Source organism: Anastrepha obliqua, chromosome 2, assembly GCF_027943255.1.
Source record: "Anastrepha obliqua isolate idAnaObli1 chromosome 2, idAnaObli1_1.0, whole genome shotgun sequence".
NCBI classification, from domain to species: Eukaryota; Metazoa; Arthropoda; class Insecta; order Diptera; family Tephritidae; genus Anastrepha; species Anastrepha obliqua.
The window spans coordinates 104,149,478-104,174,443 of NC_072893.1; the positions used below are offsets into that span (position 1 = coordinate 104,149,478).

A 24,966-nucleotide genomic window follows, 5' to 3' on the forward strand; every position below is an offset into this window, starting at 1 on the left:
AATAAAAAAATTAGATATAGCGGTCACATACGCTAATTTAAATAAAAATAAGTTTCCTAAAAATTTTAAAATAAAACAAACAAAAAAAAATTATTATAGAAAAATTATATATAATTGCGGACACCTACGCCAAATGGCTGGTGCGTGAATACCAAGGCTCAGGTCCGAAACCCACTGTGGACAAAATACAGCAAATGTTTTTATATAAACTAGTCAAATACAGTGTAACCTCTCCTAACGGACATCTCTTTTAGCCGGCCACTTCCATTCAACAGACATTTTTTTCTATACCAAATCTTTTGTATCGGAAGAAGCTAGCCTCTTTTTAGTAGACACTTCTTTTGGACGAACAAAAGCTGACTGACTGTGAGTTTCACTATATTCATAATAAATAAATAAATAAATGGAAAAAGTTTTTTCTAATAGTGGACGCTCCTCGACAGACAATGCCAGACCTCCGAGTCATGGCAGATCTGCCATGCAAATGATGAAAATGTTGCTCATAAAAATCCATCAGACATTCGGAGCCGGCATAAAACTGTAGGTTCTTCAATATGTGGAAGAACATCAAGACGCACACCACAAATTGGAGAAGGAGCTCGGCCAAACAGCCAACAAAAGATAAATTATTACAAATTGTATTGAAATATATAAAAATAGAGTAAATTAAAATAAAATGAGTAGACACACACTACTTTAAACAACAAGTGAAACCACGACTTTCCATTTGCTTCATATTTTATTTTTGCTTTTTATTTATTTTTTGTTTCGCTTATGAATAAATATTGTTCTAATGACTTGAACCAACTTTTGCTACACCTTTTTCTGTATCTCAAAAGTGGGAAATAAGTTTTTCGCTTCTGCGCTTAGATTATCACATCGAAATTCCTACCCAATTAATTCACATTACAAGGCTGTTCATAAATCCTCAGCAAGCCAGATACAAATTCTTGTATACGCATCTAAAAATATCAATATTTGCTATTAGGTCCTGCACATTTTCACCATTTTCATTTTCATTTGTACGATTTTCACATTCCATTGCTTTGTACTACTATTTCCACCATACATTTCAATATGCGCACATACAACTCTACGATTGTATATGTATGTGTATTTGTTTTGTTTTTTGATTTGTGCAAATTTCTACTTTATAAGCCAAGTATTTCGGCTACTTGATCTTCACTACTCAATTATCAAATTATGATATGTAATTATAGCAAGTGCTTGCGTTTAGTTGTATATACATATATGTGTGTGTGTGACGTTTGGTATTTAGCTCAATTGCAGACATAAAGTAGTGGCTAGCATAAATTTATATTTAAATGCATGCAGGTAATGGCGTGCGCGTGTGTGCGTGTGTGGGTAATTGTTCAAGTTTTCGTTGTTCAGTTGCTTCTTATTTGTCTATCGCCGCTGTTCCCCTGCATATGTATGGATTTGTATATGTATGTATGCACATACACACTCTTATGCAGCTTTAAGTTCGGCCGGGTGCACTAGGTACATATTTTTCAGATGGTTGATATTGCCATTGAGCGCAGATGGTATCCTGTTCCGTTTTGTTATAACCAGCCCTAAGAGCGAAAGAGAGACAGATATTAGAGAGAAACGAGATTAGCATACAAATCAAAGAAATTTCACAGCAGAACAAATCAGCTGCAATTTGCATGTAAAGTGGGAATTTACACAATAAACTACTCGTTTAGAAGAATGACATAACTCAAAAAGTAGAGAAAAATGACTTCAAATATTTAAATTTAGGCTGCAAAATGAACTCCGAAAAGTATGTTTTGTTTTTTTCCTAAATGAAGCATCTGAAGCATCTGGGACCCCTGCGAGTAGGATTCCTCACAAGGGTTTTCAATCTGTCCCTGGCCACTCTCATCATCCCTGACAAGTGGAAAGTAGGGAGAGTGGTCCCACTACTGAAACCTGGGAAACCCGTCAACCAAGGGGAGTCTTATCGGCCGATAACTCTCCTTTCCCCAGTAGTGAAGACACTTGAAGCCCTCCTACTCTCAGTCTACACGAAACACCTGGCTCCAGCCCCACATCAGCACGGTTTCCGACGAGTGCACAGCACCACCACTGCACTCACCGCCATAAACGCCCAGATAAATCGCGGGCTTAACTAAAACCGCCCCTGCGAGAGGACTGTCCTAGTAGCGTTGGACTTGAAGAAGGCTTTCGATACAGTCAGCCACTCCACGCTACTAGATGACATTTATCAGTCGACACTCCCGCCAGGGCTGAAGAGGTGGTCCGCGAACTATCTGAGCGGTCGGCACTCGTCAGTGATATTTCGAGATCAAACGTCAAAGCAGAGAAAGATTAAGCAAGGTGTACCGCAGGGTGGTGTCCTTTCTCCCTTGCTGTTCAATTTCTACATCTTGAAGCTCCCCCAACCACCAGCGTTAGTTTCCCTGATCTCATACGCTGACGACTGCACGATAATGGGTCGGGCAATGACATCGATGGCCTGTGTTCCAAAGTGAACAACTACTTCACCGACCTTTCTCGCTTTTTCACTGCGAGCAATCTCCAACTTTCCCCCCACTAAATCCACGGCGACCCTCTTCACCACCTGGACAAAGGAGGTCAAACTGTCCCTTAAGGTAAAAGTCGATGACACACCAATACCGACAGTAAACAACCCCAAAATTTTGGGTGTAACCTTTGACAGTTTGCTCTCCTTCTCAGCGCACACAACCGCAATTGCCACTAAAGTCCAAAATCGCAACAAGGTCCTCAAATCGCTGGCCAGCAGCACTTGGGGCAAAGACAAAGAACTGTTGCTTTCGACATTTAAGGCAATTGGCCGGCCGGTTCTAAACTATGCTGCGCCTGTCTGATTGCCTGGAACTAGTGATTCGCAGTGGACAAAGCTACAGACTTGTCAAAATACCGCCATTCGGACAGCGACCGGGTGCCTCCTGATGTCACCCATCCAACGCCTACATAACGAGGCACAAATGCTCCCAGTAGTGGAGCACAACAAACTGCTCAGCAAGCAGTTCCTGCTTGGATGTTACCGTAGGTTTCACCCCTGCAGACACCTGCTTGAGCCCGAGCCGCCTCCCAGGCACGTCAGGAGACACCTCCTAGACTACGCTGACGAAATCCAGGACAAAACTGACCGCAACCTACTGGACCGAACAGTATTTAGACAGTCAATAAACGACATTATTCCTGACAGACAGGACTGCACACTCCATGCGTTCTTCACAGCATATTCCAAGTTAGTTTTGTAGTTTAAACGACTGTCAATCATCACTCCCAGGTATTTAATAGCGGGTTTTGAACTAATAGTTAAAGTCTCAACATTTACATTTATAGTTTCTACTAGCTTTCTGCTGCTTATTAGGACTACCGGTCTTATGCTCAGCTAATTCCAACTTCATAGAGCCAACCTTAGCCAAGCCTTGATCCTGCTAACAGAATTACTGGCGATCCTCTCAATTTCGTGGAATTTCGTGGATTTGTTTTGCCACCATTACCACCGCGATGTCATCCGCGAATCCAATGACTTTAGTTCTAGGGAGCATATCCAGTCTTAGAAACCCGTCATACATTAAGCTCCATAGCAGTGGCCCCAGAACTGATCCTTGAGGAACCCCTGCTGTCACGATATACTCCTCAGCGAAAGGTATGCAGACTGTTATATTTGCTTATAATTGATTTGGAGTGGATTTCTTCGGTGACGCAGGAACATTCCAACAGGATAATGAACCTATGCACGTAGCTGTGCAGGTAGAATTTTTATTAGGAACATAAATTAAGGCGGTCAGGCATCTAAATCTCTAATCGCATTCTAAAATCGGTTATTGAGATGCCTTGGTTGTCTATTTCATGTTTACGTCATTCTTTTATCCTTCTTATCTCTCTCAGTGCGAGAAGAAAACCATTTACCATATACATATGAATTATGTACAGAAAGGATTGCACGCGATTTGTTTGCTCAAAAATCACTTTCCAGGATTTGAAGTCCAACATTCTAATCTTTTGCTTTTGCCTTTGTTTTGGCTTCAAAAAGAAAATAGCGACAGCACCACCACTTTGACTTTAAACAAATCGAATAGCAGAAGCGACTGCGCGTGACAAGGCAACAGCGCACCTCGATTTCTGCAGCTAGATTTGAAAAGAAAAAGGACTAGCACTTACCCAGCAGTAAAAAGTGCTGCACGGCAAATAACAGCAATAGAAGTTTTTAGCAATAAAATTAAATGAATATCCCGCAAATCTACATAGCCAATATAAAGTAAAATTTTAAATTTGTTTGCATATAATATTTTATCTCTTAGCTTCTATTCGAAAAAAGCGTACTTCATTGGAAAAATAATTACACATTCGTAATTCTCTTTAAAAGTGGAAGCATTGCGCGCTATCTTATTAATTAAATTGGTGTTCGGGCCATAAGCTAGACTTAAGCTACGGACACTCTAGTATTCCTAAAAACTTTGAGGTCATCCCCATGGTGTTCGATCAATATACACCCTCTCTGGGCTCTAGCGGAACATGGAAAACTTGATTACGGATGGTTCGAGGTTGGACGAGTGAGGGAGTATTCTGGGAGGAGCTCCCCATCAAGCTCAAATTTAGGCTTCCGGATCACTGTAGTTCTTCGAAGCGTATGTAGCCGGGATTAAGGAAGCAGTAGCTTGGTTGTCAAATTGGATTAGTTTCGTCGTTTCAAATGATTAATAGGATTCCCTTCTTGAGGTCTTATTTTCTTCCTTTATGAAGCGCTTGAGGCTGCAATAGTTTAGGTAGATCGCGAACCGTGCATTGGTTCACTGGCACAGAGACATTCCAGTTATTGAAAGGGAGGCTCACCAAAAAATGTTTGTATTTCCATTGGAATTATAAAATTTCTGATATTTTAAAACTTACGCCAAAAAATTTCGGAATGTTTTTTTCAAAGCTATTTATTTTTTTTTGTCCTCTCTACCAGAATCCATTGCTGGGATATGGTTAGTGTGGAAAAAGTTTGATTTTGTCATACAACGTAATAAAATTTTTTTAATTTTATTTTATTTTATTTAAAAAAAAATAATAAATAAAATGAAAGTAAATAATATATTTTAAATTTCTAAATTCAAAAATAATTTGACAAATATTTCAAAAACACAAATCAAATGAATCGTTAAATTTATACGAAAACATGCCATGGTCTGGCCAAACCCTAGGTAGTTCAACTAAGCGGTACAAAAATGTTCTGCAGGATTCCAGATTTGTAGTAAAAAATGTACTTTTTTGATGATGATATGAACCCGGTAGTTTATCACCAATCTAACCAAAAATCAAAAAGTTCGAATTGATGGCTGCAGAAGGATTAATCGTTTCTGTTTTTGGTCAAGCGCTTCCTGTTAGACCAGCGCTCCATAGATTTTCTTCGATCTGATGAGAACTGTCATCCCTAGATTTTCCATATGTCACTCTTGCAGGTGTAGGAGGTTAAGAAGCCTCGCCTCGCTCTCTTCTCGACATTCGTCTACGAATTAACTTGAAATCAAATATCGATTTCTCGCACTAAATAAAATTGCGTATTTAATTTCTTTAGTAAATAGTTTTTTTTTTCTGTAAGAAAAAGACGGCGATCTCGTGACGATATTCAGAGAATACTTAAATTATGGAGAGAGCACTTCTCGAACTTGCTAAATAGTGACAACTGTGCATGTCACAGATTTCGATCCCCCAATCGATGACGACGGGACTGTCGTTCCGCTGCCCAACCACAATGAGGGGAGAATAGCGATAATGGGGCTAAAGAGCAATAAAACTGCGGGAACCGACTGAATGCCGGCTGCATGCGTCAGCTCCTATGAAAAATATGGTGGAATAGGTCTAATGGTGATCGATAACAAAACGGAGTACCTCCTGTCATCAAACAAACTCACGTATCGGCACCCTCGTCACTGTTGACAGTTTTGATTTCGAGGTTGTTAGAGACTTCCTTTATCTAGGAACCAGCTTTAACACCGATAACGCCTTGAAATCCAACGTAGAATCTCTTTTGCTAATAAGTGCCACTTTGGACTAAGTAGGCAATTGAGTTCTAAAGTCCTCTCTCGACGAACAAAACTAACACTCTACAAGGCTCTCATCATGCCCGTCCTAACGTATGGCGTAGAAGCTTGGACGATGGCAACATCCGATGAGGCGTCCCTTGGAGTGTTTGAGAGATAAATTCTGCGGAAGGTTTTTGGACCTTTGCACGTTGGCGACGGCGAATATCGCAGGCGATGGAACGATGAGCTGTATGACCTTTATGACGACATAGACATAGCGCAGCGAATAAAGATCCAGCGACTTCGTTGGCTGGATCTTGTCATCCGAATGGTTACAAACGCTCCGGTTGTGAAAGTATTCGATGCGGTACCCGTTGGTAGTAGCAGAGAAAGAGCAAGTCCTCCTGTGCGTTGGAAAGATCAGGCGGAGAAGGACTTGGCTTCACTTGATGTGTCCAACTGGCGTCGGTTGATACGAGGAAAAAACTGCCAGAACCGCTTAAGCGGTTATCGAGACAATCAAAAGGAAGAAGAAATGAATTGTAGAGAAAGAAATAAATAAAATTGATTTTTTAAATTAAAAATTTATTAAATAAGAAAATCAAGACAAAAAATAAAATTTATTAATACTGACGTTGTTTTAACTTAAAAACTTATATGATAAATTAAAATAATGCCATCACGAATTACAAAAAATTCCAATTTAATTGGCACAATTAAACACTTAAACTAACTTAAAAACAGAACAACTTAAGAATTTAAGCAAGCGAAAACGTAAAATAATAAATTAACAAAAAAGTCTATCTTAAAGTCATCATAAACTAATTCCCTCAACTTTAGTCAGTCTTTAGCGCTCATTCAATAATCCCAAAAATTATTTCTCGACACCTCGTTCCTTTGATTATAATAATACCCGGGTCCCTGTGGCGGCCCTCTATTCGGTCTGCCATAGTAGTAACCCTCTCTCCCTGAACCACCTCCATTGCCATTTGGCAAATCGGCACTCACGCGCGAATTCAAAGTGTTCCAAACCCCACGCGGACTCTGCACGATTTCACGAAAAATATTCACCGCTGCCAGACCCACTGACGCAACTTTTACGCCCAAACGGCGCGTGAACGTATTGAAGTTGTCTTTTAGGCTCGGGCTTGGGTCTGAGCGTAACGAACGACCGTAGTATCCATTATCTTGAGGTGCTTCAGGGTAGTCGAGAAAATTCTGTGGCAAACCATAGGGGTGTGACAAAATTTTCTCAATGACATTGCCCGCATTGGGCGGCACATAAAGATCGGCTTGACGAAACATAATATCACAACGATTTGTACGATAATAGAAATCTTCGAACCTTTGGTGCGCCGAGCAGGGGCTGCGCTCTTGAAAACAAGTCACTTGCACGACGTTGTAAAAGATGGCGCCCAGTGTGTTGGCGGTTTCTGTGGAAGAGTAAAAAGTGAATAGAAATTCAATGAAGACTTGATGACGTCACTTACCTGTATTAAGTGACTGCAAGCACTTGCGTAGCCGCGCATCACAATCACAATGCGAACGCGTAAAAGTGCCCGTATTGCAGAGACCACGACGACACTCGCCCACATTCAACACATTCGGACAGTGATCGTGTTCGCGACAGCACCGATCCTCGGCTACATGTGGCCCTAAGTCATTGTAGTCGACAGCGGCGGTACCTTAAAAGTGTATCAAAGTGGAAAAGTTAAAACAAAAGTTTGTGTTCATGTAAGTCTCAAAGCTGCTTACTACCTGGTCCACACCATTTCGTGCCAGGATAGATGAAACCCAAGCCACCTCTAAACTCTCGTCCATACGAACCGGACTTCAAGCATACTTCCTTCAGCTCCATAACCGATTCACGTGGCACCTGTCGGATGCGTCTGGGATCCGATTGCAGCAGCATGCGTTGAATATCACCGCTAGATAATGGGATGGGAGTGAGCTTTTAAGTATTCGAACTTTTATAGTATCAATTTACCGATCCGTGTGCATTTTACAGAATGGATGACGCGATGAAAGTTCCACCATCACTGACATGGTATTGTCCGAGATCAATACCGCCGAACCATTACCACCGTTTATAAATACTGCCACAATTAGTGCCACTGTAAGTACGAGTATGAAGAGCCGGCTTGACATGCTGCAAAGGATAGTAAATATAGTCGATGTTATTTAGGAAATTTTACTTTGAAGAAGTTCGATCTAGTGTAAAATAAGCAGTTCGTGAGATACATTGTTTTGAGTAGTATTTCAGCTACTCAGCTACAGACTGTCCGTGCCAATGCTTGTGCTTTGACTTGCATCTCTCTAAAAATCCTTCGAGCCTAATGAAAGAGAAACTACTGCCACAAATGGGGTCTGATTTTACAACAGGACCAAAACATCGCAAGCTCCTACCTGGTCTTTAGTACACGATTTGTGACTATCTAGTGGAAAAGACTTCATTAGCCAAATCTGGCGATATCACCTTATTTCCGGTAACAGCTGATTGGTTTTTTTTCTCTTTCCTTTTGGCGGGGTGAATGCCAAGAATATTCGTTTTCTCGTTCTATTTGAAACTCGTGGTTTTTGGTGGAAAGTTAATCAGCTGATTTTCACACTTTTTCACTTAATTAATGGACACTCGGCCAACACACTCGGTCTGGACCCAATTAATCCTGTTGACTATTGTTTGGATGTAGCATATTTTAATCGATTATTTAGTGCTAGAATTCCAGCTAGACGTGAGTGGCTTGACTGATGGCTTCAAGCTTGACGATAAAGTTAGCTATGGCGTCTACTGTAAGAAGCCAAATGTAAGCGTTTCGGATCGTCTTCCTAAACACTGTAGTGTATTTTCGGCAGAAATTATAGCCATTCATGAGGCATCTGTCTGTCAGCCAAGCGGCCATTAAATCTCTTGATGGGGTTGTCACTAATTCCATCATTGCTCACAACTGCCGAGCATCTCTAAATGAAATGTCGGAATATTTCCGAATCCACTTGATATGGGTGCTAGAGCATGGTGAGACACACGCGATTGTAAGGCTGACAAATTAGCGAGAGAGAGACATACCACTCGCCTCCCTCGTGGTATGGAGATTGCAGGTATACTCCTCTCAACCTACAAACTGCGTGGCAGAAGTAGCATTGTCACTGCAGCCAAAACGAGATGGGTAGATAGTCTGACTGGTAACGCTACAAAATGTTTGTTACCTATGGCCTATTGGTCGGCCGTCGTAGCCGAATAGGTTGGTGCGTGATTACCATTCGGAATTCACAGAGAGGTCGTTGGTTCGAATCTCGGTGGAAGCAAAATTAATAAAAACATTTTTCTAATAGCGGTCGCCGCTCGGCAGGCAATGGCAAGCCCCCGAGTGTATTTCTGCCATGAAAAAGCTCCTCATAAAAATATCTGTCGTTCGGAGTCGGCTTGAAACTGTAGGTCCCTCGATTTGTGGAACAACATCAAGACGCACACCACAAATAGGAGGAGGAGCTCGGCCAAACACCTAACAGAAGTGCACGCGCCAATTATTTATTTTATTTTTTATGGCCAGAATGGGACGTCAGGCATTCAAAGGAGCAACTTAATCGTTCAAGGGAAAACATCTCTCCTAGGTCGACATGCTCAAATATTAAATGTCCCTCATTTCGCCTATTGCAGAAGCGGCAAGAATTAGGAGGAGAAAGAGTCTTTCAGACATCATCTCTGTCACTGTCCATCTCTGTCCATCTCTGCGTGCCATGTCACTAAGTTTAGATACTTCGGGAAGAAGCAGACAAAGCAAAGATGAAAAATGTATGCGTACCCGGCATTTCTGCAATGATTCTTAAATTATTCCTATTTAATTCCATACAATTATTAAATCGGTTTAGGTTAAAGCTATCTATCATTGATTTTATTTGCGATAGACGCGGTAGATGGTCCTAGCATGATCTTCTTTACCTTTCCTCTACTTTCCGATTAGAAGAGGATAAGTTGCCCTTTCTTAGGCCACAAAATGGGTTGGGGAAGCCGCTCATTTCCTGGGATATCCTTTAAGAAGGCTCAAACTTATTCCAATAGCTATGCGACAGAATTTATATTGATTGTCGATGCATTTGAAATTAGTCAGAAACTGTGATATTACAGATCATTCTATAGGCGGTGCTCTGGAAGCGAATTTTTTAGCAAAGATTACTATTAATAAGAGGCATATCGATGAAGAAGTGACCTACGCATTCTATCAGCATCGAACCGCTGTGGACTACAACAACCAAAGGTTCACGCAGCAGGTGAAAGAGAATTTTCCATTGCAGTTTATTCACTTACTACGTCCAAATTGTGCAGCAATCGACCATCTGCTTCGTTATCTTTTCGGGGCTTGAACTTTAAAACAGCTCAAATTGAACGCCATATTCTACCGAAATGTCGCATATCCTGAGGATGGCAATAAAGGGTGGTTAAATTTCAAGGGCCGATGTTGAATGTGAACCACACGTAAACGTCAACGACACCGTGCGACTTCTTTCTTTGGGGTTATTTAAAAGAAAAGGTGTACGTCGATAAGCCAGCAACAATTCAAGAGCTAAAGGATGAGATAATTCGGCAAATTAACGGCATCGAACCTCAATTATGCCTCAGCGTCATCGAAAATTCGGACCATCGGATAGAGGTGTGCCGCCGAGGCCATTTTGCCGATATTTTGTTCTATACGTAATTGAGCCATATCAATATTATCATAATAAAGAGAAATGACAATAATTTAAAAAAAATTGTATTTTACTCAAAATCAACACCGGCCTGTAAAACTTAACCACCCTTCAGATAAGGAACTATTTGCATTTGGTGGTCTTTGGAGGTGTGCCGCCGTGGCCGCGGCGATCATTTGGCCGATATTTTATTCAATACGTAATTGAGCCATATCAATATTATCATAATAAAGAAAAATGACAATAATTTCTTGAAAAAATGGTATTTTATTCAAAATCAACACCGGCCCTTAAAACTTAACCACCCTTCAGATAAGGAACTATTTGCATTTGGTGGTCTTTGGAGGTGTGCCGCCGAGGCCGCGGCGGTCATTTGGCCGATATTTTATTCAATACGTAATTGAGCCATACCAATATTATCATAATAAAGAGAAATGACAATAATTTCTTAAAAAATGGTATTTTATTCAAAATCAACACCGGCCCTTGAAACTTAACCACCCTTTATAATATTTATTAAAAATTTATGTACATAAATACACGCATCTGCAGATCGAAAAACCAGCAGGTCAGCTCGAAAGACCATTTCAGCCAATAGTGAGCGCTAGAGAGATACGGTGGCCGTCTTTTTAAGCAGTGCAATTGAAAACATGCGCAGTGCAATTGAAGACCCGCTATAACCGCGGTCTCCTCTTGCAGAATAGCATGAATTCACACAGTAGAAATCGGAGCAGGAGGTCGACCAAACACTCAGGAAAAGGTGTACGCGCCAATTACATAAACATATGGGATAATTGAAGACACGAACCTTATCATCTAGCCCCATCAAACAATGAGTTTACTCAAGCCCTATACTCCACTATCAGAGATCAGAATAGCAGTAAGTTCAATTACATAGTCTTGGCCACATTGGATTGCGATTTGAGACCGTTAAAGTTTTTACGTAGTTGGATGTAATGCGAAAACGTTGGATATGGTTCAGTATCCTGTGGATGACTCGAGCTAGTGCCAGAAATTATCAGTGAAGTATTACAAAATTGAGAATTTCTAATACCAGGCGTCTAGGCAAATGTGAAGTTATCTTCCAGTTTGAAAACAGACAGATTACAACATTACAATTATGGTTTCCTCACACATACATGCAAAGTAGTATAAAGCGTAAAATTCGCTGATTTCTTGTGTGCATAAAAACCATAGAAATACTATTCAATAGGGCACCAGTTCCGAACGAGTAGACTTCCCTACTCGGTATGTATGTAAATATATTGTACATTGGTATGCATGTAATTATGTGTGTTGGTGCTATATCTATCGGTTTGTTTATAGAGCATTAAGTTTCTATCCAATTTTGTTAGAGGCCATTACCGTTATTTTTGTGTAGTTTTATTTCTTTTTTTATGAGCAACACATTTACTTGTGTGTTGGTACTTATTACACTTGTATAAACGCAGTTCATATATTATAATTTTTGTAGAGCAGTTTAGCTTCTAAGTTAATCCATCTCAAAGCTAATATCCAAATAAATGTGTACAAACATATCTGACCAAAGTAACTACTTAACTTGTTGCACAATCCAATTAATTATTATTATTTAAGGGCATACGAGAAGCTGATCCAACTAATCTTTCTAAGTGTATATCCACTTATAAATTAAATATACAAAGGCATGTACGCTTTAGAGGGGTGAAGGTCAATAGTCGTCACAGAAAATCTTACATAAAAAAAAATCATAAACCAAAAGCAAGCGAGCGCAGAAAATTCACACCTCTAAACAAGTACAAGTGTATACAGTAAAGCTTGGTTGAATTGAACCTTGAAGATAAGATTAGTATTATTATTAGGCTACTGCGCACTGCGAGCAGGTGCCATATAAGTAGAGGCTTTTAAGAATTTTAACACATTTGTGGTTTATTATTCCATAATTTATAATGAATGCACGTCAATACCACTGAGGTGGTATAGCTTTTTTCTGCCTAGTGCAGGACATTTACAAAGAATGTGTTCTGAATTTTCAGTGCCCATTTCACAGAATCGACAGATGATGGTATCAAAGAGACCAATTTCGTTTAACAAAAATTGGCCTATAAAGGCTACAGTGGCCTATAAAGTAACCGGTTAAAAATCTAAGCTTACTCTGCTGAAGGAAAGTGGCTTATCAGAAATTCCTCTGCCCGGCGTTAGGAATTGTTTCGCTTGTCGCTAACCAATAGAATTTTACCAGTGTTCAACGAATTTCTTCTTCTCCCAATTTCTGAGAAATTCGTTAATAGTGTCTTTTGCAAGTGCAAAGAAAGGCTCAAAACAAATTAGAGACATGCTTGGCGCTTTTTTGGCTAGATTATCAGCCATTTCATTTCCCTCATATCCCTCATGGCCAAGAACCCAACCTATTAACACTGTGTTGAAATTCCCTAACATTTTAAGAAAGAAGAAGTGCTTTCAAAGCCGCCCGACTATCTGAAAGTAGAGTTTGTAAATGAGGGCTCCTCTCATTTTCCTCGCACATAACATATCTCGATGGCATGTGTTTCTGCCTGGAAGATTGTTGGGTACGAACCCATTGGAATCGATTTTTTTTTATCTTAAGCCCATTGATTCTCGCCCCTTTTCTACCCTCTTCCAATTTCGATCCATCTTTATTATCTGGCAAACCTTATCTGGCAGCCAGGTTTGGAGGTGATAGAATTATTATTTTTTACCACAACTGTAATTTTAATTTTAGTTATATTATTAATTTTTGTAGTCGTTAATTATGTAGTTGTTAAATATGTAATCTATTCCTAAGGTCAATCATTGTAAAAATAACCTATGGTTGTATATTTGACTTAAATAAAATAAAATAAATAAATAAAAATAAATAATGTATCAACCCCATAAAAATAATAGGAGTATGTCGATCTTTAAATATTCTTTCATATCCCCATTTTTTAGATCGGATATGCCCTCTAATCTAAAGTGCTCAAACGAGCTTCTATTTCAATTAAAATAGGAAGCAGGGATATGCCTGAGAGCACACCCAGTGCGATAAGATAAGTGAAGCTTAGATAGGATTGAAGATAAATTTAGGTTTAATTATCCAGCGATCAAATGACTTGCGCAAAACTTCCTCCTCGCCATTTTGCGCCTTTCATTTATCATATTACTTGTTAAGCAAATAGCTGCCTCTCTCAGATGGCTTACGAAATGAAAAATTTAAAGCGCATACGGGGGCGTACTGAAGCCATGCATTCCAACAATTTCTTCTCAAATAAAACGTAATTTTATTATAAGAGTCCACTACAAGGCGCAATAAATTAATAATAATCCCAACGATTGCCATCGTCCCATTGAACCGACACGAGGGATTGGTACAGCTAAAGAAAGAATTCGTCAGCCGAATGAAACTTTGGGAATACTACCTTGCACAAAAAGTTCCCGGAATATATTCAAAAAATTCGCAACACAAATTTATTCTTCAAAAGTGATGTTACCGCCTTCAAAGTACTTCACATAAACTGCAACGTACTTATGCTAGCGTTCGTTCCAGCTTTCGAAACATTACTCTATTTTCGGTATTGACATCAGAGCCATCTTTGATGTTTCCATTACTTCCTTCCGGCTGTTAGAACGCGTTCCTCGTGATGGTTTTTTAACTCGATAGAACAGAATGGAATTTGGATGGTATTTCTTGGTCGTTTCTTGTCTTTGTTCTTGGTCAAAAAAAAAAAATGGTCACAGATAGTAAGCGAACTATGCTACGGCGCGTTGTCATGGTGCAAAATCCAAACTTCCACAAATTTTTGCTTAATATAAACCATAAACGTCGCATAACGTAGAAATAATAGTCGATATAAACTGTCTGACATTCTGCCAAAAATTCGTGTCAACGCAATACGGTTGCCATCCATAAAAACCGTGAGCATCGCTTTCTTTTTTGATTGAAATCGACGTGGTTTTTTTAGTCTTGGTGCATGCGGAGTTCTCAACTCACTCGCTTGATCTGATGTCTAGATTGCGTGTCGTACTCATAAACCCCTGTCTCGTCGCCAGTAATGATGCACTTGATGAATATTGGTTCGGATTCAGACTTCGAAATAATATCTTTAGCAATATTCGATATCAACTTGGTTCTTTTTTGCATGCAATTCAAGTCCTTTGGGATAAACTTTGTAACAACACGGCGCAATCCAACTACAATGTTTCGAACGGATCCATAAGCAATGCTCATGTCCTCTGCCAGTTCTCTAATTGTTAATTTGCGGTTTTTGATCAACTTTTCTTTCAATTTATTGATGTTTTCATCACTTTTCGATGTCGACGGTCTGCCATTACGTTCGTTATTCTCGATGGACTCACGATCTCTTCTGAAGCGTTCGCGTCACTCGTAAACGCTTGCTTTCTTTCAAATATCCCTACCGAAGTGTCCCAACATGCCTAACGTTTTCGGAACACTGAATAAATGTTTAACCAAAATTTAATACAAACTTGTTGTTTTAAATTCAAATCCATTTTTAAAACTGTGAAAATCGAGGACCCGTACAGTGGTAGAATATTAATCACAGAAAAAAAAGAACTCAAATCTGTTGACTTAGAGCGTCACCTGGCGGTTGTTCCGGGAAATTGTTGATCATTTCCTATCTTTTATTGAGAGAAGATTGTATCGTTTTGTTAACTATAGAAAGTGGGTCCGATATGTTAAAACTTTTAGAGTGAAAGTTAAAATCTTGGCGTAAGGATGGAAATTGTTCATGAAGCTCGTAATTTGTTTTAATAGTTAAAAAAAAGGGCAAAGTGCCTTCATACTTCAGAGGAAATATTCAGGTTAACTCCCACCTGAAGAAATGGTTTGTCTATACTTATTATTCTCAGCATTTTTGACAACTAGCGGGGGTGAATGATAGACGATGTAGCGAGCATCTCAGAAAATATCTTAAGGCAAGAAGTAAAAACTATGCAGCAGCCAGACTATCGAACCATATTCCATATTCCAAATGCTTTGTAAATTTTAATATTTAAGTTTTTCTTTTCAATTCAAATATTACATGTAAACTTTATAAACAGTTTGACTGTTTATAATTCTTATGCCCAAGAGTTGGTTCGAACCAGGGCCTTCAGAATCTCCAGCTATCATCTTTACATATTGCCATTGCCGTCAAGTAGGAGTGCAGCGGTTATTTATGTTTTCTTCACAGCCTCTTTGCATTCAAATTTTGAAGAAGTGATCGAAATTATCGAATTAATACCCAATTGTACATTATGGAGACTAGTTCTTTTTAGAGATTAGTCGCTCAATTTTTTACAGGGGTATATGCGGTCGTCATAGCCGAATGGGTTGGTGTGTGACCACGATTCGGAGTTCAGGGAGAACATAGGTTCGAATTTCTGTGAAAGATGAAAATGAAGAAAAAGTTTTTTCTAATAGCGGTCGCCCTTCGGCAGGCAATGGCAAACCTGCGAGTGTATTTCTGCCATGAAACAGCTCTTCATAAAAAATATCTGCCGTTCGGGGTCGGCTTGAAACTGTAGGTCCCTACATTTGTGGAACAACATCAAGACGCACACCACAAATAGGAGGAGGAGCTCGGCCAAACGCGCGCGTGTAAGCGCCAATTATATAGTTATTATTATTATTATTAGAAGGCCATTACGCACTACGACCAGAGCTGATCTATTGTGAAAGGCCTATTTTGTAACCCTAGAGTTTTAGGCTTTTTAAAAATTTTAGCACAATTTCGGGTTTGTTGTTCCAAAGATTGCATGGAGAGACTACGATACCACCAAGGTGGTGAAGTCTCTGTCTGCCCAACGCAGGACATTCACAAAGCACATGTTCTGAGCTTTCTATGCCCATTTCGCAAAAGCGGCAGACATTGGTCTCGGATAGACCAATATTATTTAGATGGTACCTCAGGCTGCAGTGACCTGTAAGGTATCCTGTTAAAAGACGCAGATCTACTCTGTTTAGTGAGAGAAGTTTGTCAGATATTCCTTTGTTGGGACTTAGGAATAGTTTGGCTAGACGCTGACCGGCACAGTTTAGCCAGTGTGCGGCAAGTTTTCTTTCTTCCCATCTCCTAAGGAATTCTTTAATGTGGCCTTTTGTCAGTCCATAGAAAGGCTCAGGACCAGTAAGTTGCATATTTGCTCCTTGTTTTGCACGGTCATCAGCCATTTCATTTCCCTCATGTCCTTCATGTCCCGGAATGCAGCCTAGTGTTACTATGTTGAGGTTTCCTAACGTGTTTAGAAGGTTTAGGTAATCATTTACCAATTTAGAGGTGATAGTTGTTGATAGAAGGGCTTTTAGAGCCGCTTGTCTATCTGAAAGTATGTAGATGTGAGTACCTCTCATTTTCCTGCTAAGGCATTCTCTCACACATATTTCAATGGCATGTATTTCTGCCTGGAATGTTGTTGGCTAGGATCCCATCGGAATCGATTTTTTGAATTTGGGCCCATTGATTCCTGCCCCTGTTCTACCATTTTCCAATTTGGACCCATCAGTAAACCATAGCTGGGAGCCAGGTTTGAAAGTTATAGAGTTAGTTCTCCAGTCTGTTCGTTCATTAATTATAACTTGGAAGTTCCTGAAGAGTATTGGATTGGATTCTATGAAGAATGGGACTATCTAGGAAGTCTTCCAAGATCTTTAAATGTCCTTTCATATCCCCACTTTTAAGTTCAAATATACCTTTTAATCTATAGATATGTATATATAAATATATATGAAATATTAAAAGAATGCCAATTAGTAATGGTTCTAAAGTAATTCAACAGAAACGCACCAGTTCGACACTACTAGAATACATTGCCCTGCAGGGCTTGTTTAAAGCACTTGTCGCTTAGTTAAAGCAGCTTGCCAGTGGTCTCTTCAATTTGCACAATTCACATTCTTTAACGCAATCGACAGGTTAATTCAATAATGAACCAAACATTCGAGTGCCCTACAAATATTTACATATTCAATAAGCGTCTATTGCGCTAAAAAGCTACTGAAACTAACAGAAGATCAAACAATATTTAATAAACCAAACAAATGAACTTAAGCCAAAAATGCATATGTATGAGTGCTACTCCACGTCAAATGAGTTACGAGTACATAAGTGCAAACAGAAGCTGAAAATCACGTACTGCTAACTGTTTACTACAATAATGCGAGTCCTTAAGCCATTGTAAGTGATATTTTCTTATTACCAGGGCGGATCAATAAGTGCCTGGAAATTAGAATTGATGGTATTGCCATTTAAAATCTCACACATTAAGAAGCAGCTTTCAAAAGAACGCATACTAAATTTCTCGCCGATCTGTTAAATAATTTTGTTGTGGCACCCATTTGAAGTAGGGGAACCATCAGCATTTTCGTTAAAATGAAAAAAAGTGAACTCATTTGCTCATTAACCACTAGGCCAGTTCGCGAATTAAGTGCAACTAGCTTGGCATCATGGCATTTCCAAATTAAGATCCCAACACAGCAACAAAATTTACATATTCGCCAACATAATTTACAAATGCCAGAATACCAGGCGGTTTTCATTTAATTGTGAATTGTTTTTGAGCGAAAACATCTTCACGCAAACTGAAAAAATTATCATGGAAAATTATGGAATTTTCATTGGTCACAAACTTTTCGTTTACTCAAACATGTGACAGAAAAGGTCCAAAATATCCGCGATGTACCACGGGATGAGCGGCGAGTAAAGATGCACGAACTTCAATATGTTAGTCATTTCAGTTTGGCAAAAATATTTGGATATGAAAAATCTATTCGGAAGAAGGACCTCGCATTTTTGCACAATTGACAATAAACGCCATCGTTTGACAACTTCAAAGGAGCATTTAACCATTTTGAATTCCAGCCGTGAACGAGACGTGGCTTTAGCACAACACATCAAAAGCTAAGCAACAGTCGACACAGTGGGCTTCTCGTGGTAAATCGGGGCTTCTCATCGGTGCTGAAAATGTCGAGTCTGTTGGCCAGCAAGAACATCGAATACTATTTATTTTTGGGTGGGTGCGGTCTCCCTTGAGAAGCGTAAAACGATGATCACTGCTGCATACTGAGCAGAGCTGTTTGATTGTATAAGAGACCGATTTGAGGCTAAAATTATTGCGTATTGCGAGGTAAAATATTCTCATCCACCAGACTCACGCATCGGTAGACAAGTTCGCAGTCGCTATGGTAGCATATTCTACAGATTAAGCACGCTGCGACTATTTTCTGTATTCAAATTTTAATAAATGACTGAAGAATAATATATAATTGCGTAGATTGAAGTGAAAAAGGACGTAATTTCGCTGTGATGTGAATGTAGGATGAGCTGTGTGAGAGAACTATAGAGAAAGCATTGATGCGGTAGCAGCCGCGGTGGTAACAGAGAAAGAAGAATGCCTCCTTTGGATTGAAAATATCTGATGGAAAAGGACTTAGATTCACTTGGTGTCGTGGAGAGAAAGAAAGTACTGTGCCGCTTTATTAAACCCAGCCAAAATCCCTTAGATGACAATCAAAAAGAAAAAGGTCTTGAGCTCACAAAATAAAAATATGAATACTATGCAGGTGAAGACCGCTAAAACAGTTTAAATCATAAAACATTCCCATAAATTTTAGGAGATAGCTGTTGAAGTGACAGCCCTTGGTCGGACTTAAATCCATTTTGTTCGAGTAATGTGCAACCGACTGTCGGGGGAACGTGGGCTCGTACATAAAAATTGAATTTCTTCAATATGCTCTCAACCGTAGAAACGACTCGACTGTTAAATGTTAGTTAGTCTAGACTTAACTTTACTTAAAAATTAATTTAACTTAGCTTAGTTTAATAGTTTAACTTAACTTACTAAATTAAACTAACTTAATTTAACTTAACTTAATAATTCAACTTAGCTTAACTTAAAAGTTAAACTAACTTAATTTAACTTAACTTAACTTAATAAATTAACTTGACTTAACTTAACTTAACGTAACTTAAAAATTTTACTTAACTTAACTTAATAATTTAACTTAACTTAGCTTGATAATTTAACTTAACTTAGCTTAGTAAGTTAATCTAACTTAATTTAACTCTACTTAACTCAATAATTTATCTTAACTTATCTAAATAATTTAACTTAACTTAATAAGTTAATATTAACATAATAAGTAATAATTAAACCTAATTAAGCTAATTTAACTAAACATAATTAAGTTAATTTAACTTAACGTAACTTAATAATTTAACTTAAGTTAAGTAAGTTAAACTACAATAACTTAATTCAACTTAAGTTAATAACTTAAATTAACTCAATAAGCTAAATTAACTCAACGTAACTTAATAATTTGAATTAACTTAACTCAATAAGCTAAATTAACTTAACATAACTTAATAATTTAATTTCACTTATATATATATATATATATATATATATATATATAATTGGCGCTTACACCCTTTTTGCGTGTTTGGCCTAAGCTCCTCCTCCTATTTGTGGTGTGCGTCTTGATGTTGTTCCACAAATGGAGGGGCCTACAGTTCAAGCCGATTCCGAACGGCACATATTTTTATGAGGAGCTTTTTCATGGCAGAAATACACTCGGAGGTTTGCCATTGCCTGCCGAGGGGCGACCGCTATTAGAAAAAATTTTTCCTGCATTTTGTGCTTTCACCGAGATTCGAACCAACACCAACGTTCTCTCTCTGAAATCCGAATGTTAGTCACGCACCAACCCATTTACTTTCACTTAACTTAATAATTTAACTTAACTAAATAAGCTAAATTAACTCAACGTAACTTGATAATTTAACTTAACTTAACTCAATAAGCTAAATAACTTAACGTAACTCAATAAGCTAAATAACTTAACGTAACTTAATAATTTAACTTAACTTAACTCAATAACTTAACTTAATAATTTAACTTAACCCCATAAGCTAAATTAACTTTACGTAACTTAATAATTTAACTTAACTTCATAAGCTAAATTAACTTTACGCAACTTAATAATTTAAATTAACTCCATAAGCTAAATTAACTTTACGTAACTTAATAATTTAACTTAACTCCATAAGCTAATTTAACTTAACTTAACTCAATAAGCCAAACTAACTTAACGTAACTTAATAATTTAACTTAACTCCATAAACTAATTTAACTTAACTTAACTCAATAAGCCAAATTAACTTAACGTAACTTAATAATTTAATTTAACTTAACTTAATAATTTAGCTTAACTTAACTCAATAAGCTAATAACTTAATAATTTAACTTAACTTAATTTAACTTATCATTTGTCGTGGACTGTATGTTGGTGGAGAAAACGTTTTTTAGTTTACCGCATTTCGCACTTTAGAGACTTATTGATACGCCCGCTTTTTAACTATTATCGCATGCCTGGCCACAGCTAAACTTGAAATACAACAACAAACTCCAACAAACTACGCTGGTTGTTTATTCGTTCACATCATCATCCACACCATGGCGCAGCGAAATTGCTTTCAAAGTGTGGGTTGACCATTCGATCATTTGATCGTGTGTGCGTGTGTATGTTTTTTTGCCTTTATCTTTTTCTTTTTTCAGAAAAAAGGTCAATATTTAGGCTAGCTGTTTTGCACTGTTCCGGTTCAGGGTCAATAGCTCTTTTTCAAGTCCATTGACCGTTCGGTTTTGGTTCGTTTGTTGTGGCGTCGACTATTGACCGCATTTGTGAATTTGTGGCTTTGTTTTAAATACATATTTATTTCCACTTACTAATTAATTTATTGGCCTATACGTTGGACGTCACAGTTATTTTATTTTTGATTGCTCTTTCATATGATTTTACATCGGTCTTAATGTTTGTTTGTTTTTTGACGACGAGGGCGGTAAAAGTTTTAGGTTTATTGTTTTGTCTGTAGGTCGTTTATTGTACATAATTGCCTGCTTTACTTTATTCGGCTTTTAATGACATTTTTACAATGCAGTACGAACGTGTAAAAGTCGGTTTATATGAGGGAATGCCATGCCCAAAGTATGTAGACAAGTGAATTACTTCCTTATGACACTTTTTATTACGAAAAACAAAATTTTAATCGATTTACAATAGCAATTGAGTCAAGTTCACTTACGTACGTGATCTATTTACTGCTGCTCAACAATTTCAACGCTCACACAAATCTTGAGGCTGCTAAGCGGGTGTTAACACATTAAGCGGCTTACTTAAGAAGATTTGTCTTAGAAAAACTAAAAAAAATTAAATACTTATGGCTACCACATATTTAATTTCAAGCTCATTAAACCTTACAATAAAATCCAAATATTTTTTTATTTTCCTTTTACTGTTTTTCTATTTATTTATTGTTTTTTGAAAATAACAAAATTCCACCAACGAAACGTTGTAAAGGGTTCATAATATCTGCACTACATTTTTTATATGTATTTAGTTTACATGGAAGTGTTTTAGAGAGTAAAACTTAACCTTCTCTTAGGATGAAACGGCGCACAGTGGAGGGTAAACTGAAAATTTCACACATTTAGTGCTTTTTTTCATAGAAAACTTTAAGAATACCCGCATATAAGGAGTCTAAGTTATTTTGCCCTACATTACCAAATACATACCAAAAAAATAAAGCATAAATTTGACCTGAAATTCGTGGTCAGGGAATTCTAAAATCTAGTAATTGTCACTTTTGGGAATCTCTTTTTTTGCTTTTACAGAAAGTGACAGTTTATTTGACAGCTAACAACAATAAAAACTTAAATTTGACCTGAAATTCTAAAACCTAATAATTGCCACTTTTGGGAAATTATTTTTTTCTTTAGAGAAAGTGACAGTTCATTTGACAGCTGTTAGGAATAAATATTTAAATTTGACCTGAATTTCGTGATCAGCGAATCCTAAGATCTAAAAATTGCCATTTTGGAAATCTCTTTGCTTCTTTTGCGGGAAAGTGACAGTTCATTTAACAGCTGTAGGGGCCCATATATCGGCAATGCGCTCGTTTTTTAGATGGGATGCGTTACACCAGAACCAGAAAAGTAGAGACATATATTGACTTGATGTTTGCACTTCGACGTCATGGCCTTTTGTGTTCTCTACTCGTCACAGTATCTCATCCAGACCCAGTTCTCATAACGGGCGATTTTTTAGCTATTATCTTTTTAAACAGTTGGTTTAAACAGCTGATGTACGTTTCGTATTTCATTTCATTGTCAAACATCTTCAGTTTGGTCTATAATTTAACCATGAATCGTCTTACAAACGAACAATGCTTGCAAGTCATTGAATTTTATTATAAAAATGCGTGTTCTGTTAAAAAAGTTTATCGCGCGCTTCTTCCATTTTATAGCCAGTTTAATCGACCACTGAAGCGGCTATTCGAGCTATTGTGACTAAATATAGAACCAAATTTACATTATTGGACATCAAACCACCAACACGCTTACGTAGAGTGCGAACTGAAGAAAATATCGCAGCTGTATCGGCCAGTGTTAATGATGACCATCAATTATCGATTCGTCGCCGTTCGCAGCAATTGGGCCTCTGTTACTCAACAACGTGGAAAATTTTGCGAAAGGATTTAGGTGTGAAGCCTTTCAAAATACAGCTGGTGTAAGAATTGAAGCCGAACGACCTACCGCAATGCAGAATTTTTGATGAATGGGCTCTTGGAAAGTTGGTCGAAGATCCACTTTTTTATCGAAAAATTGTGTTCAGCGACGAGGCTCTGGGTACGTAAATAAGCAGAATTGTCGATTTTGGAGTGAAGATCAGCCAGAAGAATTGCAAGAGCTACCAATGTATCCAGAAAAGGTCACAGTTTGGTGCTGTTTATGGGCTGGAGGTATCATAGGACCGCACTTCTTCAAAAATGCTGCGAATCGTAACGTAACTGTGAGTGGTGAGCGCTACCGTGAAATCCAACTTTTATTTGCCCAAAATGCAAGAGCTTGACTTGCATGACATGTGTTTTTAGCAAGACGGTGCCACATGCCACACAGCATGCGTAACAATGGACTTGTTGAGAGGCGAGTTCGGTGAACAGTTTATTTCACGTTTGGGACCTGTCAATTGGCCACCCAGATCGTGCGATATAACACCTTTAGATTATTTTTTATGGGGCTATGTTAAAGCTCATGTCTATTCAGACAAGCCTGCTTCAATAAACGCATTGGAAGACAACATCAAAGCATTTATATGTGAGATAACGGCCGAAACATTGGAAAGAGTATGCCAAAATTGGACTAAGCGGATGGACCATTTGAAGCACATTCGCGGTCAACATTTGCATGAAATAATCTTCAAACATTAAATTATATGGATTGTACTATCGATTGAAATAAAAATGACATGCCTTTTTCTGAATTTTACGTGTGTTTTTTTTCAAAAACTTTTCTATAGCTCTTAAAAAATCACCCTTTATTAAATTCATGATAGAGCTGGGTTGGATTGAGCGTATGTGCCTTTTTACTGGCTGCAATTACCCGAGATGTCTCAAGATTCTCCGCGCTATAGCGCTGCATTCAAGGAGAAGGACATTGGAGTCTTCTGGAATTGGTTGCAGAATGGCTGTGAGCCTTCTCAGTTTATTCTTGGGGGGAGTTATGAATTTTCTAAACCTCTTTTGGGCGTACCCCCTAGTTATACCCTTATGTCCTGGGATCTAAATTAGCCAAATGTGATAGTGCGTTCCTAACGGATGCAGTTTCTCAATACTCTCAAGGATCACCGAGGACTTAATTTACCAGGATGACAGTGCCTTGAGTGCCGCCTGACTGTCGCTCAGAATGGCAATTCGCTCATTCCGGAAATTCCTGCCTAAGTTTATCTCTATACACAGATAGACGGCATATACCTCCGCATTGAAGGTGCTTGGAAAATTACCCATCGGCATAAAACGCTTGGTTGCGGAGCTATTATTCTAGCGCCTATGCCTTCTGATGTCTTCAAGCTATCTGTGCACCAGTGCAGGCTACACTTCTGGAGTTTCCTTTCAGATGATGGTGTACTCCAATTTACCTTGTCGTTCAATTCAGTTCAATGCTGAACTTTTGTTTGAATCTGATGACTTTGGTAATAGCATCTCTTGAGTAGCTTGGTAAATGGGGGCTGCAGAGTCAGCAATTCCGTGTTTTCATTTTCCTCTGCCGAAACCTTCCCTATTAATATTCAACAGGGTACGCTTAGCTGATTACTGAATAACTATACCCAGCGGTGTCAACTCGAGCAGCACTCCATCGCAGCTTTAGGGCAGGTCCGCATCGCCCCCGAGATGTACACGCGTGGTAAGTGCTGAAGCTTAGTTAGTGTTGTCCGTACTGTCGAGAGAGCGGCTCTCGATAC

The 24,966-nt window shown here is 38.4% G+C and overlaps 1 protein-coding gene across 5 annotated transcripts in view; it reads right to left on the bottom strand.

Annotated features, from left to right (window-relative positions):
• Window positions 1-720: 720 nt before the first annotated feature.
• Window positions 721-24,966, bottom strand: part of LOC129239243 (acidic phospholipase A2 PA4) — an 85,568-nt gene continuing 61,322 nt past the window's right edge. For all 5 annotated transcript variants that reach the window (XM_054874597.1, XM_054874600.1, XM_054874598.1 and 2 more), the window contains 5 exons: window positions 7,999-8,160; window positions 7,770-7,939; window positions 7,502-7,696; window positions 7,357-7,444; window positions 721-1,577 (listed from right to left, as the gene is read on the bottom strand). In XM_054874597.1, the coding sequence (XP_054730572.1) occupies window positions 1,481-1,577; window positions 7,357-7,444; window positions 7,502-7,696; window positions 7,770-7,939; window positions 7,999-8,159 (711 nt within the window). In that variant the 5' untranslated portion in view covers window position 8,160 and the 3' untranslated portion in view covers window positions 721-1,480. The remainder of the gene's footprint in view (window positions 1,578-7,356; window positions 7,445-7,501; window positions 7,697-7,769; window positions 7,940-7,998; window positions 8,161-24,966) is intronic.